At 45.4% G+C, this 15,186-nt stretch overlaps 1 protein-coding gene across 1 annotated transcript in view; it reads left to right on the forward strand.

Moving 5' to 3' along the window:
• The window catches only part of LOC126095169 (nose resistant to fluoxetine protein 6-like), a 435,403-nt gene that overhangs the window by 189,793 nt on the left and 230,424 nt on the right, over nucleotides 1–15,186 (forward strand). Inside the window, exon 3 of the mRNA XM_049909897.1 lies at nucleotides 2,465–2,607. Within this exon, the coding sequence (XP_049765854.1) occupies nucleotides 2,465–2,607 (143 nt within the window). The remainder of the gene's footprint in view (nucleotides 1–2,464; nucleotides 2,608–15,186) is intronic.

Here is a 15,186-nt window from a genome sequence, read left to right on the forward strand (position 1 = left end):
ATGCAGACGTGCATTGTCCTGTTGGAACAGCAAGTTCCCTTGCCGGTCTACGAATGGTAGAACGATGGGTTCGATGACGGTTTGGATATACCGTGCACTATTCAGTGTCCCCTCGACGATCACCAGTGGTGTACGGCCAGTGTAGTAGATCGCTCCCCACACCATGATGCCGGGTGTTGGCCCTGTGTGCCTCGGTCGTATGCAGTCCTGATTGTGGCGCTCACCTGCACGGCGCCAAACACGCATACGACCATCATTGGCACCAAGGCAGAAGCGACTCTCATCGCTGAAGACGACACGTCTCCATTCGTCCCTCCATTCACGCCTGTCGCGACACCACTGGAGGCGGGCTGCACGATGTTGGGGCGTGAGCGGAAGACGGCCTAACGGTGTGCGGGACCGTAGCCCAGCTTCATGGAGACGGTTGCGAATGGTCCTCGCCGATACCCCAGGAGCAACAGTGTCCCTAATTTGCTGGGAAGTGGCGGTGCGGTCCCCTACGGCACTGCGTAGGATCCTACGGTCTTGGCGTGCATCCGTGCGTCGCTGCGGTCCGGTCCCAGGTCGACGGGCACGTGCACCTTCCGCCGACCACTGGCGACAACATCGATGTACTGTGGAGACCTCACGCCCCACGTGTTGAGCAATTCGGCGGTACGTCCACCCGGCCTCCCGCATGCCCACTATACGCCCTCGCTCAAAGTCCGTCAACTGCACATACGGTTCACGTCCACGCTGTCGCGGCATGCTACCAGTGTTAAAGACTGCGATGGAGCTCCGTATGTCACGGCAAACTGGCTGACACTGACGGCGGCGGTGCACAAATGCTGCGCAGCTAGCGCCATTCGACGGCCAACACCGCGGTTCCTGGTGTGTCCACTGTGCCGTGCGTGTGATCATTGCTTGTACAGCCCTCTCGCAGTGTCCGGAGCAAGTATGGTGGGTCTGACACACCGGTGTCAATGTGTTCCTTTTTCCATTTCCAGGAGTGTATATCCGTAACGTTCTCGCGCCATCTATGCCATCCCGTGACGAAACTCGCTGCATATCTTTCGAGCTTTCCAGTCTCTTGTATTTAACATAGTACGTATCCTAGTAATTAAGTCTTTTGCAAAGCCATTTCGGTCGTGGGTAAACTGTATTTCTTCAATCTTCTGCCTATAAGTCTAATTCTGGAATCTGCTTTTTCTGCAACTTGTTTTTTGTAGTCTTTTCGTTTTAGGTCGTTCGGGTTACTATTTTGTAATTTATTTCTTTCGTAGACGAACTACAATTCTTTAAAATTCTCCCAATTAACCTAAGTCGGGCACCCGATTTCCTGCAATTTTTTGTATTTTAGGTGCCGCGGGTAGTTACTTCTAGGTGTCCTACGGAAGTTACTGTTTCCAGTGGCTTCTCGCCAACAGCGTAATCGAAGTGTCGTAAAATGGAGTGAATAAAATCAGTTTTCAGCTTTAAAAAAACTGATGATTTTAAAAATAAATATGAAAATCAAAATTATGTGGGATTGTAGATTTTGTGTCTAACCTTAAACTTATAATCAGAGTTGGAACCTAGGTCATGTTTTTAAAACATTAAAAAACTTGGTATTTCTTTTTTCTCCAAAGAGAGGGGTGAATAAAAACAGTAGTGTTAATATTATTAGTCTTCCTATTTATTCGTCTTTGTGGTAATAGATGCATGTCAGAACCTATTTTGGATCTAGGAGAAGCAGAAACAAAATTTATCTCTTTCAAAACTTCTATTATTCAATAGAAAACTGAAAAATAGTATAAATTTAGATTTCGTATTTGGTTTTCGTATAAAAATTGTTATATCTCTAGTTACTCTTCTGTAACATTAAAGTTATGAAGTTGGTTTGTTTGTTAATACATTAAGTTACCTAAATCACATTTAAAAATTATGTCACTGAATCTTCATGTCTTCTTCTAGAAATAATAAACAGCCACTCAGCAGTTTGGGCTTCGCGTCTGTCTTGGCTAAGATAAAGCGTTCGCTATGCTGTTCACAGTGGATTTCTAGCATTCCTATTTTCTTATTCATTATTAAACCTTCTCCTGCATTAGTCCTATTTTATTTTGTATTTATAACCATGCATTTACCTGAAAAGAAGTCCTGTTCTTGTTGCTACAGAGCTTCACTATTTCCCTCTATATATAACTTCACTTTATCCGTTTCCCTCTATAAATTTTCTAACGTACCTGTCCGTTTAACGCCATTCTCTGTGCTCCCGTAAGAAGCCAATCTGACTCGATTGTAGGGGCATTCTGCAGCTGTCCAAATTACGATGCCTATGCAACCCTTGATGATTGCGTTACACTTTTGACAGAAGTGTCCTATCCAAATCTAAGATGTTGTCTGGTACAACCACTGTGGATCCGTGAGTGGCGGGGGTGATGAAGTCTTGACACCCGCTCATCCCATTACTGCTACGGCTGCCACGTCAACCTGAACTGTGTTGCAGTGTTGGAGTCGTGGGGTCAGCTGCCCGTGTCTGGTTTGCTGGAGGGCAACACGGCGCTGCTGGGGAACTTCGACGAGTGCCTGGACGCCGGCGGCAAGTACTGTCTGGCCAGCGTGCGTCTGCAACACGTGTCAGCCCAGCAGGTAAGGCAGCCTCGACACGCAGGCTACACTGTGATAACACCACGACTACAGCCACAACCATACTTCAGTTTCGTGGAAGGGAATTAGAAGCAGTGACACTTACTGCCGACATAACAAGTCACAACAACGGAGGTTAAAATTTCTTCGGAGCTTAGTTTGTAACACGCCATCATGTTGACACTCCTGATGGTTCAGCGATCTATTGTTCATCAGGTGGGCAGCTGGGCATAGCGATCTGTTCTTCTCTTTTGTTTAGTTACAAGTTCCATAGGGCATCGGAAAGATTCTTTTATCGAAATGATGTAGAATGACTCAGTTTACAAGATATACATAAATGGTTAGTGTTATCATTGATAAGCAGAATATTTATAGTGATTATCATGCTAGTATACTAAATTTTATTATTATTATTATTATTATTATTATTATTGTATTTTATTTCATTTTACACTCCTGGAAATTGAAATAGGAACACCGTGAATTCATTGTCCAGGAAGGGGAAACTTTATTGACACATTCCTGGGATCAGATACATCACATGATCACACCGACAGAACCACAGGCACATAGACACAGGCAACAGAGCATGCACAATGTCGGCACTAGTACAGTGTATATCCACCTTTCGCAGCAATGCAGGCTGCTATTCTCCCATGGAGACGATCGTAGAGATGCTGGATGTAGTCCTGTGGAACGGCTTGCCATGCCATTTCCACCTGGCGCCTCAGTTGGACCAGCGTTCGTGCTGGACGTGCAGACCGCGTGAGACGACGCTTCATCCAGTCCCAAACATGCTCAATGGGGGACAGATCCGGAGATCTTGCTGGCCAGGGTAGTTGACTTACACCTTCTAGAGCACGTTGGGTGGCACGGGATACATGCGGACGTGCATTGTCCTGTTGGAACAGCAAGTTCCCTTGCCGGTCTAGGAATGGTAGAACGATGGGTTCGATGACGGTTTGGATGTACCGTGCACTATTCAGTGCCCCCTCGACGATCACCAGTGGTGTACGGCCAGTGTAGGAGATCGCTCCCCACACCATGATGCCGGGTGTTGGCCCTGTGTGCCTCGGTCGTATGCAGTCGTGATTGTGGCGCTCACCTGCACGGCGCCAAACACGCATACGACCATCATTGGCACCAAGGCAGAAGCGACTCTCATCGCTGAAGACGACACGTCTCCATTCGTCCCTCCATTCACGCCTGTCGCGACACCACTGGAGGCGGGCTGCGCGATGTTGGGGCGTGAGCGGAAGACGGCCTAACGGTGTGCGGGACCGTAGCCCAGCTTCATGGAGACGGTTGCGAATGGTCCTCGCCGATACCCCAGGAGCAACAGTGTCCCTAATTTGCTGGGAAGTGGCGGTGCGGTCCCCTACGGCACTGCGTAGGATCCTACGGTCTTGGCGTGCATCCGTGCGTCGCTGCGGTCCGGTCCCAGGTCGACGGGCACGTGCACCTTCCGCCGACCACTGGCGACAACATCGATGTACTGTGGAGACCTCACGCCCCACGTGTTGAGCAGTACGGCGGTACGTCCACCCGGCCTCCCGCATGCCCACTATACGCCCTCGCTCAAAGTCCGTCAACTGCACATACGGTTCACGTCCACGCTGTCGCGGCATGCTACCAGTGTTAAAGACTGCGATGGAGCTCCGTATGTCACGGCAAACTGGCTGACACTGACGGCGGCGGTGCACAAATGCTGCGCAGCTAGCGCCATTCGACGGCCAACACCGCGGTTCCTGGTGTGTCCGCTGTGCCGTGCGTGTGATCATTGCTTGTAAAGCCCTCTCGCAGTGTCCGGAGCAAGTATGGTGGGTCTGACACACCTGTGTCAATGTGTTCTTTTTTCCATTTCCAGGAGTGTATTTTACTCATATATTTATTTTTTTACTGGCTACCAGTTTTTCAGTAGAAATTCGTTGATATCTCCAGGAGAAATAATCTTACATTAGATTTAAAACTTTCTTCGCTACGTGTCAGACATTTTATATTATGGGGCAGATGATTAAAAATTTTTGTTGCTGCATATGGACCTTGTGCCGCGAGATGTATGGTTGTGATCCGTGGGTGGCCCCGAATGAGAGCGGCCGCACGCTTCAACACCGCAGGAGTCACAGCTGTATGCGGCCGGCCGGCACGCGGGAGATCGGACAGGTTCAGGCGACATTTTTGCGATGATGACAGGTGCCTAGCCCATCGACTCACCGTGCTTTTCTTCACTGACACGTCTCGTCTCGGACATTCTGCAGGCCCCTACGAATTCACACAAATGACGGAGCTCATCCCTCATGGTACACAAAACAGGTCAGAACATCGTTGCAGAAACAACGAAAAAAGAATGACAAATATAAAGGAACGCAATATCCTCAAGACTGGAGATCTTTTACAGAAGCTTGAAATCTAGCATGGACTTCAATGTGACTTATAACAGTTTCCACAAAGAAACTGTCTTGGAATCTGCCTAGAATATCCAAAGAGATTTTGGTTTTATGTTAAGTATGCTATCGAAAAAACACAATCAATGCCTTCTCTGCACGATAGCAATGGAAACACTATCGGTAACAGTGCTGTTAAAGGAGAGTTTCTAAACACAGCCATCCGAAATTCCTTCACCAAAGAAGACGAACAACATATTCCAGAATTCGTATCAAGAACAGCTGCCAACGTGAGTACTTTAGAAGTAGGTATCCTCAGTGAAGTGAAGCATCTTAAATCAGTCAATAAAAGTAAGTCTTCACGTCCAGAATGTTCACCAACTACGTAGAGAATCCTGATGCTCGATATACGAAAGATCCGTACTCAAAGGCTGAAAAGTTGCACAGGTCACACCAATATGCAAGAGATGTAGTAGAAAAAATACAATCAATTACAGGCCCATGTTATTAACGTCGATATGGAGCAGGATTCTCGAACATATATTGTGTTCGAACATTATGAATTACCTCGAAAAGAAAGGTCTATTGACACATGGTCAACACAGATTTTGAGAAAATCGTTCTTGAAAATCACAAGTAGCTCTTTATTCACACGATGTGTTGAGTACTATCAGCAAGCGATTTCAACTGATACCGTATCTCTAACTAACAGGCTTGTTATATTCCCTGTGTATCCAATAAAATTTTATCTTTTCGGCGGAGAAGCGGGAGGGGAGACGACACGACTTGTTTAAGCCAAGGACAACGATACTAATATTGTATAATTCGGTTGTATCTGATAACTACCATTATTTGTTACTGTGACAAGGTTAAAGTCATGGTGATTTTAAAATGTTAAAACATTAACAATCAACTATGAGCGAAACAAAATAAAAGAAAACTTCGATGGTGACCGGTATTTTCGTTGACAGGATTCTCATTTTACATAATCAACAACAGGTCTGCAACTAAAAAGATTTGACGTACAGTCTACGGACTTTAGACGTACAATATGTAGCTACAAGAGTCAATTTTATTGTGATATAAAATTAGTGTAATTTAATACACGAATTATTCACTGTAGTTTCAGTCAAAGCACAGACATACAACGATAGTGTGATAAACAGAGAAGTCATTATTAAGTAAAATGAGTTAAAAGCTGTCATCAGATCACACGCTTGTATTACAGACGAAACAGTTGAGAAACGTTGCTAAGAGATAAGGTAACTGGACAAGGCAGCCACACTCCACTTACACCTGATAGTGAAGAAGTTCACGGGCCAACCGACATTCAACTTCGAATCACGCCATGAGGCAGAAACGGAAAAAACGTAACTGTCACACAGGAGGGAAAACATAGGTGGAAGGAAGGCATGAACTATTGGCTGATGAACCTCACCTACGTAAATACGAGCTTGCCTTTGAAGCATAACCCACAAAAATACATGCAGCAAGATTTCCCTGGTAAGTTGCATAACTTTGCGATCTCCTAATAACTAGAGAAAGGGAATTGGTGATTGACTGCACAACGCACCCGACAAAAAATACTTTAATCGTCCTGAATAATGACGCATTAAACATTAAAGCAATTTACAAAACACCAATGAAACGTCCGCTAAACCCGCTGGGCAGAACAGGTAATAGGATTGTGGAAAGGGCCAAGGGTTGAAGTCAGTTTCTGCTTATAATTGTCATTTATTGTAATTTAGCAACTCTTTCACAGCTGAAGGCCTCCAACAATAAATTTTAACAAGACAAAAATCCAAATACGATAGCAATAAAATAATTCGAAAAACCACACACGCAAAGTGCAAAACAAATGGCTGAGGGCCACAATTAATTTCCAAAATTTCAGAACATATTACCATAGACCTTGAAAGGTGGCTACACTGAGCCACAGCGCCAGAGATCGCGCCAGAGAGTATTGTTCCGCCGCCTCCACTGGCAGTGATTATTGAGAAGTAGCGGCAGGCAGTTCTTGTCGAGAAGCGGTGCTAGGCGGTTGTTGTTCAGATGTAGTGGAGAGTTCTTGCCGAGAAGTTGTGGTGGACACTGCTTGTCGTGAAGTCGGAGTGGATATGTGGTAGTAGGGAGTGTTTGTTCCATGTTTTATGCAGTTATTTGATGGGAGAGATAGCAGATGTTATTCTAATGGAGATATTGTAATGATCAGAGATACAGAAATATTAAAAAGAAAAAACAGGGAATTTGTTACCTTCATATATATTGACGAAAAGCACTCAGATCATTACAATATCTCCATTGGAACAACATCTGCTATCTCTCCCATCAAACCACTGCATAAAACATGGAACAACACTCTGGATATGTGGTAGTAGGGAGTGTTTGTTCCATGTTTTATGCAGTTATTTGATGGGAGAAATAGCAGATGTTATTCTAATGGAGATATTGTAATGATCAGAGTGCATTTCGTCAATATATTAAGGTAACAAATTCCCTGTTTTTTTTTCTTTTTATTATTTCTGTATCTCAAATAATGCATCATTACAGGTTCAGTCAACAAAGCATCTGGCTTGTGTTCTTGCATTAGAGTGTAATTCTGGTTTTCTTGCGCAATTATCGTATTTCTAATTTTTTTTATCACGTCAGTATAAATGGTATTTAAAATTTCTTGTCTTGTTGAAGAAGAACCGTGCCAGGTGTGTACGTTGAGTCATACTTCCACACACAGAACAGCTACACTTGTGCTATGTTGGCTTCGTAGATTTTATAGTTGCTGGGGACTTAATTAATTAACTGTGTTAACGAAAATTTTCTTTCATTGTTTGTTGTTATTCTATGCAGACAGATTGCGTACTAAAACTAGTCAGGGCCAGCCGTTTACGAGACTTGCGTAATCGGACATACAACTACCAAAAACAAAAAATATTTGCATTTTTTAAAATAATTAAGCCCCCATGCAACCTTTAAAGGCAGAATGCCAACAAGAAATCTAAAAAAGGTCAAAAATTCAATTAAGATAGCAATAAAATAATTTAAAACCCAAAAGGCAACATATACAAGGTGCAACACAAATGGCTGAGGGCCACAATTAAGTTTTATAACTTCAGAATATATTACCATAGACTTTTAAGGCAGAAGGCCAGCATGTTTAACAACAAGAAATCCAATTAAGATAGCAATTAAATAATTTTAAAGAAGCAACATATGCAAGGTGTAATACAAGTGGCTGAGGGCCACAATGAAACTTCAAAAATTATGAAATATATTACCATAATCTTTAAAGGCAGAAGGTCGCAGTGTTTAATCTTCAAAGATAAATTTAAGAATGAATCTAGCAAAATTTTAAGAAAACAAACAACCATAAGCCTAAAATTTAAAATAACTGACAACTGATAATTAAACACCGGTGGCACTCAGAAGCCTCCAGGGAGCTCGGTGTGCCCTCGTTGACTTAGGCGATACAGGTGGTGATCCCAACTACACTTGATACGTCGGAACCCTACCAGGGGACAGCCACGGACCGACCGACACAACGACTTGCTTACCATCAATCACGACATGAGAACTCAAACAGAAAAGGTTGCAAACGTGGCAATCCACAATGGCGTATGAATTAGTTGTCAGAATTACACACCATGTTGGACAGCAACAACAGGTGAGGAAAGGACGCTCCCTGAAATTACGTTAGTGGCCAGGGCAGGTAACCAAAACACTAACGGCCACAAGGCAGGAAATTCCTCTGGTCCGCAGCAACCGACCGACTGTTCCGAATGCCGACAACATCTAAAATAGACATCAGTGGAAATAACACCAACTACGCACACAGTCTGACAAACATTTGCACAAAGATCTGAACAATACGCAACAGTAACTAAGCACACACGAAGACAAATCGGGAGCCGATGCACATTCACACAGCCGAGTCATGAACAATCGGCGAGTCCAAAACGCGTCGTCCGGTAGGACGACCGACCAACGATCCACCAAGACCGCAGCCGCGGCTCGAGTGATGCGTGGCGGCAATGGTCGGGCGAGCCATGTCGACGCAGACCTCACTGTTGCTCCAACCCGACTGCACTAGTTCCGGATTGCAACTCCCCGACAGGCAGGTCCGGACTGCGCTCCAGACGCGTTCCCACTTACTGGCAGACCCGAACTCGCAACGCGAACTGTACTAACTAACTTCCAACAGACAACGAGCGGGAATTAATAGCAGTCGAGCAAAGATACTACGAGAGGGGATATATCCATACCCGCTGCTAACGCCGCTCACGGTCAGGCAAAGCAGCAACTCAGTGATAGTAGTAATTTAAATTAATGTAGTGAGATGGAAGTACGTTAAAAGCAGGGTGTAAAATACATGACGGGGGGAACACGAGCCACGCACGGCTCAACCAATAATTTAAAACACACCATTAAACAACTCCCCGACAATTACAAAATGGAAGCTACACTCCTGGAAATGGAAAAAAGAACACATTGACACCGGTGTGTCAGACCCACCATACTTGCTCCGGACACTGCGAGAGGGCTGTACAAGCAATGATCACACGCACGGCACAGCGGACACACCAGGAACCGCGGTGTTGGCCGTCGAATGGCGCTAGCTGCGCAGCATTTGTGCACCGCCGCCGTCAGTGTCAGCCAGTTTGCCGTGGCATACGGAGCTCCATCGCAGTCTTTAACACTGGTAGCATGCCGCGACAGCGTGGACGTGAACCGTATGTGCAGTTGACGGACTTTGAGCGAGGGCGTATAGTGGGCATGCGGGAGGCCGGGTGGACGTACCGCCGAATTGCTCAACACGTGGGGCGTGAGGTCTCCACAGTACATCGATGTTGTCGCCAGTGGTCGGCGGAAGGTGCACGTGCCCGTCGACCTGGGATCGGACCGCAGCGACGCACGGATGCACGCCAAGACCGTAGGATCCTACGCAGTGCCGTAGGGGACCGCACCGCCACTTCCCAGCAAATTAGGGACACTGTTGCTCCTGGGGTATCGGCGAGGACCATTCGCAACCGTCTCCATGAAGCTGGGCTACGGTCCCGCACACCGTTAGGCCGTCTTCCGCTCACGCCCCAACATCGTGCAGCCCGCCTCCAGTGGTGTCGCGACAGGCGTGAATGGAGGGACGAATGGAGACGTGTCGTCTTCAGCGATGAGAGTCGCTTCTGCCTTGGTGCCAATGATGGTCGTATGCGTGTTTGGCGCCGTGCAGGTGAGCGCCACAATCACGACTGCATACGACCGAGGCACACAGGGCCAACACCCGGCATCATGGTGTGGGGAGCGATCTCCTACACTGGCCGTACACCACTGGTGATCGTCGAGGGGACACTGAATAGTGCACGGTACATCCAAACCGTCATCGAACCCATCGTTCTACCATTCCTAGACCGGCAAGGGAACTTGCTGTTCCAACAGGACAATGCACGTCCGCATGTATCCCGTGCCACCCAACGTGCTCTAGAAGGTGTAAGTCAACTACCCTGGCCAGCAAGATCTCCGGATCTGTCCCCCATTGAGCATGTTTGGGACTGGATGAAGCGTCGTCTCACGCGGTCTGCACGTCCAGCACGAACGCTGGTCCAACTGAGGCGCCAGGTGGAAATGGCATGGCAAGCCGTTCCACAGGACTACATCCAGCATCTCTACGATCGTCTCCATGGGAGAATAGCAGCCTGCATTGCTGCGAAAGGTGGATATACACTGTACTAGTGCCGACATTGTGCATGCTCTGTTGCCTGTGTCTATGTGCCTGTGGTTCTGTCAGTGTGATCATGTGATGTATCTGACCCCAGGAATGTGTCAATAAAGTTTCCCCTTCCTGGGACAATGAATTCACGGTGTTCTTATTTCAATTTCCAGGAGTGTATTTTGTTTTGACACGAGTGACATGCTCCTCAAATTGCCTCGCCAGATGCAGGAACAGAGAACAGAAGGCTGAACCGAATCTGATGTAGAAACAGCAGGGCACAAACACGTGCAGAAAGCGAACCGGTCAATTATCGCGGTCACAGCGGAAAGCACGACCACAGCCTTCAAGCATGCCGCGTGGTCCTGGCACCAAAGTGACGAGCTAAAAGTATCTCACCGAGTATACAAAGCCGCTGTGCGATGACAAACAGTAGAAAACTTGGAGCCGCCGGAAGACGTGTGGACGACGACGACCCGCCGCTCGCCTCCAGAGCTGGTCGGCCAAAGGAATAATGTGTCCACTCCCTTCCTGGTACAGGTCTCTCGCGCCCGGAAGATTCTCAGCCAGACCATCTTAAAAGTCATACGCGTAGTAGAACAAAAGTCTCCTATTCTGTGTGGAGCTCTAACTCATGTGAAATACTCACATAGATTTTCGGTCGAATTATATTTCGTACGGTTTCCTTTGGTAATAAGATATGAAGAACCCTGTAAATGGAGACAACAAGGAAGCTTACATTAGGTATACTAATTCGTCAAGTGCGTGCTTCCAGACCTCTCGGTATGTTGTTTATGGTGACTTGATTAAACACAATGTGTTGTGAAAGACTAACGCCGTCCTGCAAAATCCGTCTTCTCTATCCATTAATCTAACTTGATGGCTTGGAAACCTGAAAATATTATCTGGGTTTAGCTACGTTTCGCTTATTGTGTGTACACTATCCGTCCATTTTAGTGCGTGACTGATTTTCTTCCTAGCGTACAATCGACGTCAGTGCTATAACTACGGTGGCAGCTTGAGCTAACAACTACAAGCAACAGACGTGCATTTGACCTGTCTGCTGTGAGCGGGAAGTGTTTAGTAGTAGACGTGTAGATACAGTGTGTCAAAGATATTATGTGACAAATCGCAATGGAGGAACGAACCGAACATCTCCATATCAAGTGACCAAGACATTCTCCGGAACGTTTTGAAGAAGACAAAGGTGCCTAAAAGTGTGTCCCACACACTATCACCTCGGAACAAAAAATCAAATGGTTCAAATGACTCTAAGCACTACGGGACTTAACATCTGAGGCCAGCAGTCCCCTAGACTTAGAACTACTTAAACCAAACTAACCTAACGACATCACATACATCCATGCCCGAGGAAGGATGCGAACCTGCGACCGTAGCAGCAGCGCGGTTCCGGAATGAAGCGCCTAGAACCGCTCGGCCACAGCGGCCGGCTCCGAACAAAAACAACGACGTGTGGACACCTACGGCAACTTGATTGAAATGCAAATCCGACAACTATTGTCACACAAACTCATTGCAGGCGACGTGACCCGGTGTTATCAACGCAACCATAAAACAACAAAGTACAGGAAGTAACAGGAAGAATCGACTCTTCGAGTACGTAACTGACGTTGAAGCCAATTAGGTGCGCGAGTCCAACACCCCACATGTTTGTGTGAAAGTTCTGTGCGTGGTAGGAAGACACCTGAGTGTTAAAACCACCATCTTAACTCGTCTCGAATTATTATTAATCCAGTCGCGAAACTTTTTATATTCACAGGATATAGGGATGGCATAACGTTTAACTGTTGCTTAAAGCTAGTTCTTTTCCCGTTTCATGATCTCATGTTCCATTGAAAGATATCATTGTCAATGGTTTAGAAAGCACTCCGTCTTCAGGCCACCGACCGCCGTGTCATCCTCAGTTGATGATGCGGATAGGAGGGGCGTGTCGTCAGCACACCGCTCTCCCGGTCGTTATGATGGTTTTCTCTGATCGGAGCCGCTACTATTCGGTCGAGTAGCTCCTCAATTGGCATCACGAGGTGGAGTGGACCCCGAAAAATGGCAACAGCGCATGCCGGCCTGGATGGTCACCCATCCAAGTGCCGACCACGCCCGGCAGCTCGACTCACGGGAACCGGTGTATCCACTGCGGCAAGGCCGTTGCGTCAATGGTTTAAAGGTCTGTCTAAATTAGCTGATAGTGGTCTTAACTCTCCTTCTGTAAATTGCGAAATATCTTGTGACTCTACATGTTCTCGTAATCCTATTCCCTAAGCGATTATTGTTATCAATTGGACTAAATGTTCGACGAGTTACTTTCTTCGTTTTTTGTGGCAATGTGAAGGTTGATAATGAGTTAAGTCTTACTTAAAACTTGACAGCCATTAGTCTGTAAAGTATCGCCAGCCGCTGTGACCGATCGGTTCTAGGCGCTTCAGTCCTGAACCACGCTGCTGCTAAGGTCGCAGGTTCCATTAGATTGTGTGATGTCCTTAGATTAGTTGGGTTTAACTAGTTCTAAGTCTATGGGACTGATGACCTCAGATGTTAAATCCCATATTACTTAGAGCCATTTGAACCATTTTAATATGTAAAGTATCAGTGTGTACTCATTTTTATTCTATCGTTATGTTTTTTTTTTCGTTCTAACTTCTTTGTGGACTGCGTTGTGTCTTCATGTTAATGTTTTGATCTCAGTTCGGTTCGGTGTGAACTTATAAAGACCCTGCTCTCTGTTTTCTCTAAACGTCGTGAAATTTTATCGTTTACTTTACAAATGACTAATTGCATCGACTAAGTTTAAAGAATTTACTATCATCTTTTGCGTTGTTATTGTAGCGTTAGCTATGCACTCGAAAATGTTATTGAAAATACTCTTCGAAACCTAAGAGAATTGCTTTTCCTTAAAATGAACTGTTAAAGAAAGTTAGCAGTGTGTAATACCTGTGTGACTATTTAAAGGCTATCGCTACTTCCCCGATAGTATTAGTGGAATTTAGGAAGGTCGTTCTCCACAGAAAGAAACATGTATCGCTTCACTCTCATCTTAGTTGTTTTGGTAATACAGTATTTTTCCGCTGAAAGATAGTTCTATAATTTACAACTGTGTCACGTACCAGCACTAATTCTCTTTAAGTATTTTTCTTCTGTAAGTATATACCACTAACTGCAGAAATCAGTCGCCAGTCTTCAAAGGACAAATTAGGAGGAAAGGTCTTTTAATAGAACTTAAAATCGTTAGTGAAATTTCCGTTGAAAGACTGCAACTTTACTTTTAGGACAAGATATAAATTTGCCAGACATTTAGGAATCAAATTAACGAAGCTTTTCAAACATAAATGAAATTACTCCATTTTCATTATTAATTTTAATTTTGGCTTGAGGAACTAAGCAAATAGAATTAACCAATGAATAGTGCAATGCGGCTTCTCACAGATGTACTTAATCACTCTCTTATTAAAATTACCACACAAAATTTTTAGTGACTGAGATAGCTTGCTGTTCGTAAACTGAATCACAAAAGGATATAGCAAAATGGACATCAGGGATTTGTATAAAAGATGCTAACACAAGTTACTGTAAATCGCTACTGCATTGTTTCCCAAAAAAAGTATCTAAGCACTCCCCAATATGCCTCCTTCTTCTGTAATCCCTAATGTTCCCAATCTCTTCTGTAATAGTTCTTCATATGAAATTCGAAGTCGAAAGCATTCCTTTGAAAAGCACAACAGTTGTCAGTATTGCTCAGATTTGTTTTCGCAAAATCTACACTTCTACCTCACTGAACAGTTATTATCGTAATTGCGGTAGAATAATACTACCAATACCGAATTTTGTAGGGGCATTCGATAAGAAATCCAACACTTTTTCTTGGCCAATTTCGGTTGAAAAAAATTCGAAATTCGTTGTGGGACATCGGAGAAGATTTCCGCTTCAGCCCCCATAGTTTTCATGAAGTTCTAGTCTGTGGCGGCAATATACGTAGCCTTCAAAGTGTCGTCTGCAACGGAGATGCGTTCCAAGCAGAGAGCTGTCACTGAGTTTCTTTTGGCGGAAAACGAGACAGTCGCAGTTATTCCTAAACGCTTGTAAAATGTCTATGGGGACATGCCATTGAACAAAAGCATGGTGAATCGCTGAGCGGAGTGTCCGTCTTCATTGCAACAACGTCCCATAAACTTGTGTGAGCTCCCGCGTGCAGGACTGCTGCACACAGCTGTGATTCCTGCAACGAGTTGATCGTCAGATCACAGTCAGACACCTAACTGCAACTAATCGTCTATGTCGGTAGTGTCGACACACACGTCCACCAGCTGCGATAGCCAAAGGTATGTGGTCGCTGGGATTCATCGCCGCCTTATAGAAGACCGTAAATAACGGCGAACGACCATCTGTGGGTAATTGCTTACGCATCACGAGGTTCACTGTGACACTTTTTTGTCGAACATTGCTGCCAAAAAGGGGAAAAAATCCAATGTGGACGCCGGGTGGAGT

Source organism: Schistocerca cancellata, chromosome 8 (assembly GCF_023864275.1).
Source record: "Schistocerca cancellata isolate TAMUIC-IGC-003103 chromosome 8, iqSchCanc2.1, whole genome shotgun sequence".
NCBI lineage: Eukaryota > Metazoa > Arthropoda > Insecta > Orthoptera > Acrididae > Schistocerca > Schistocerca cancellata.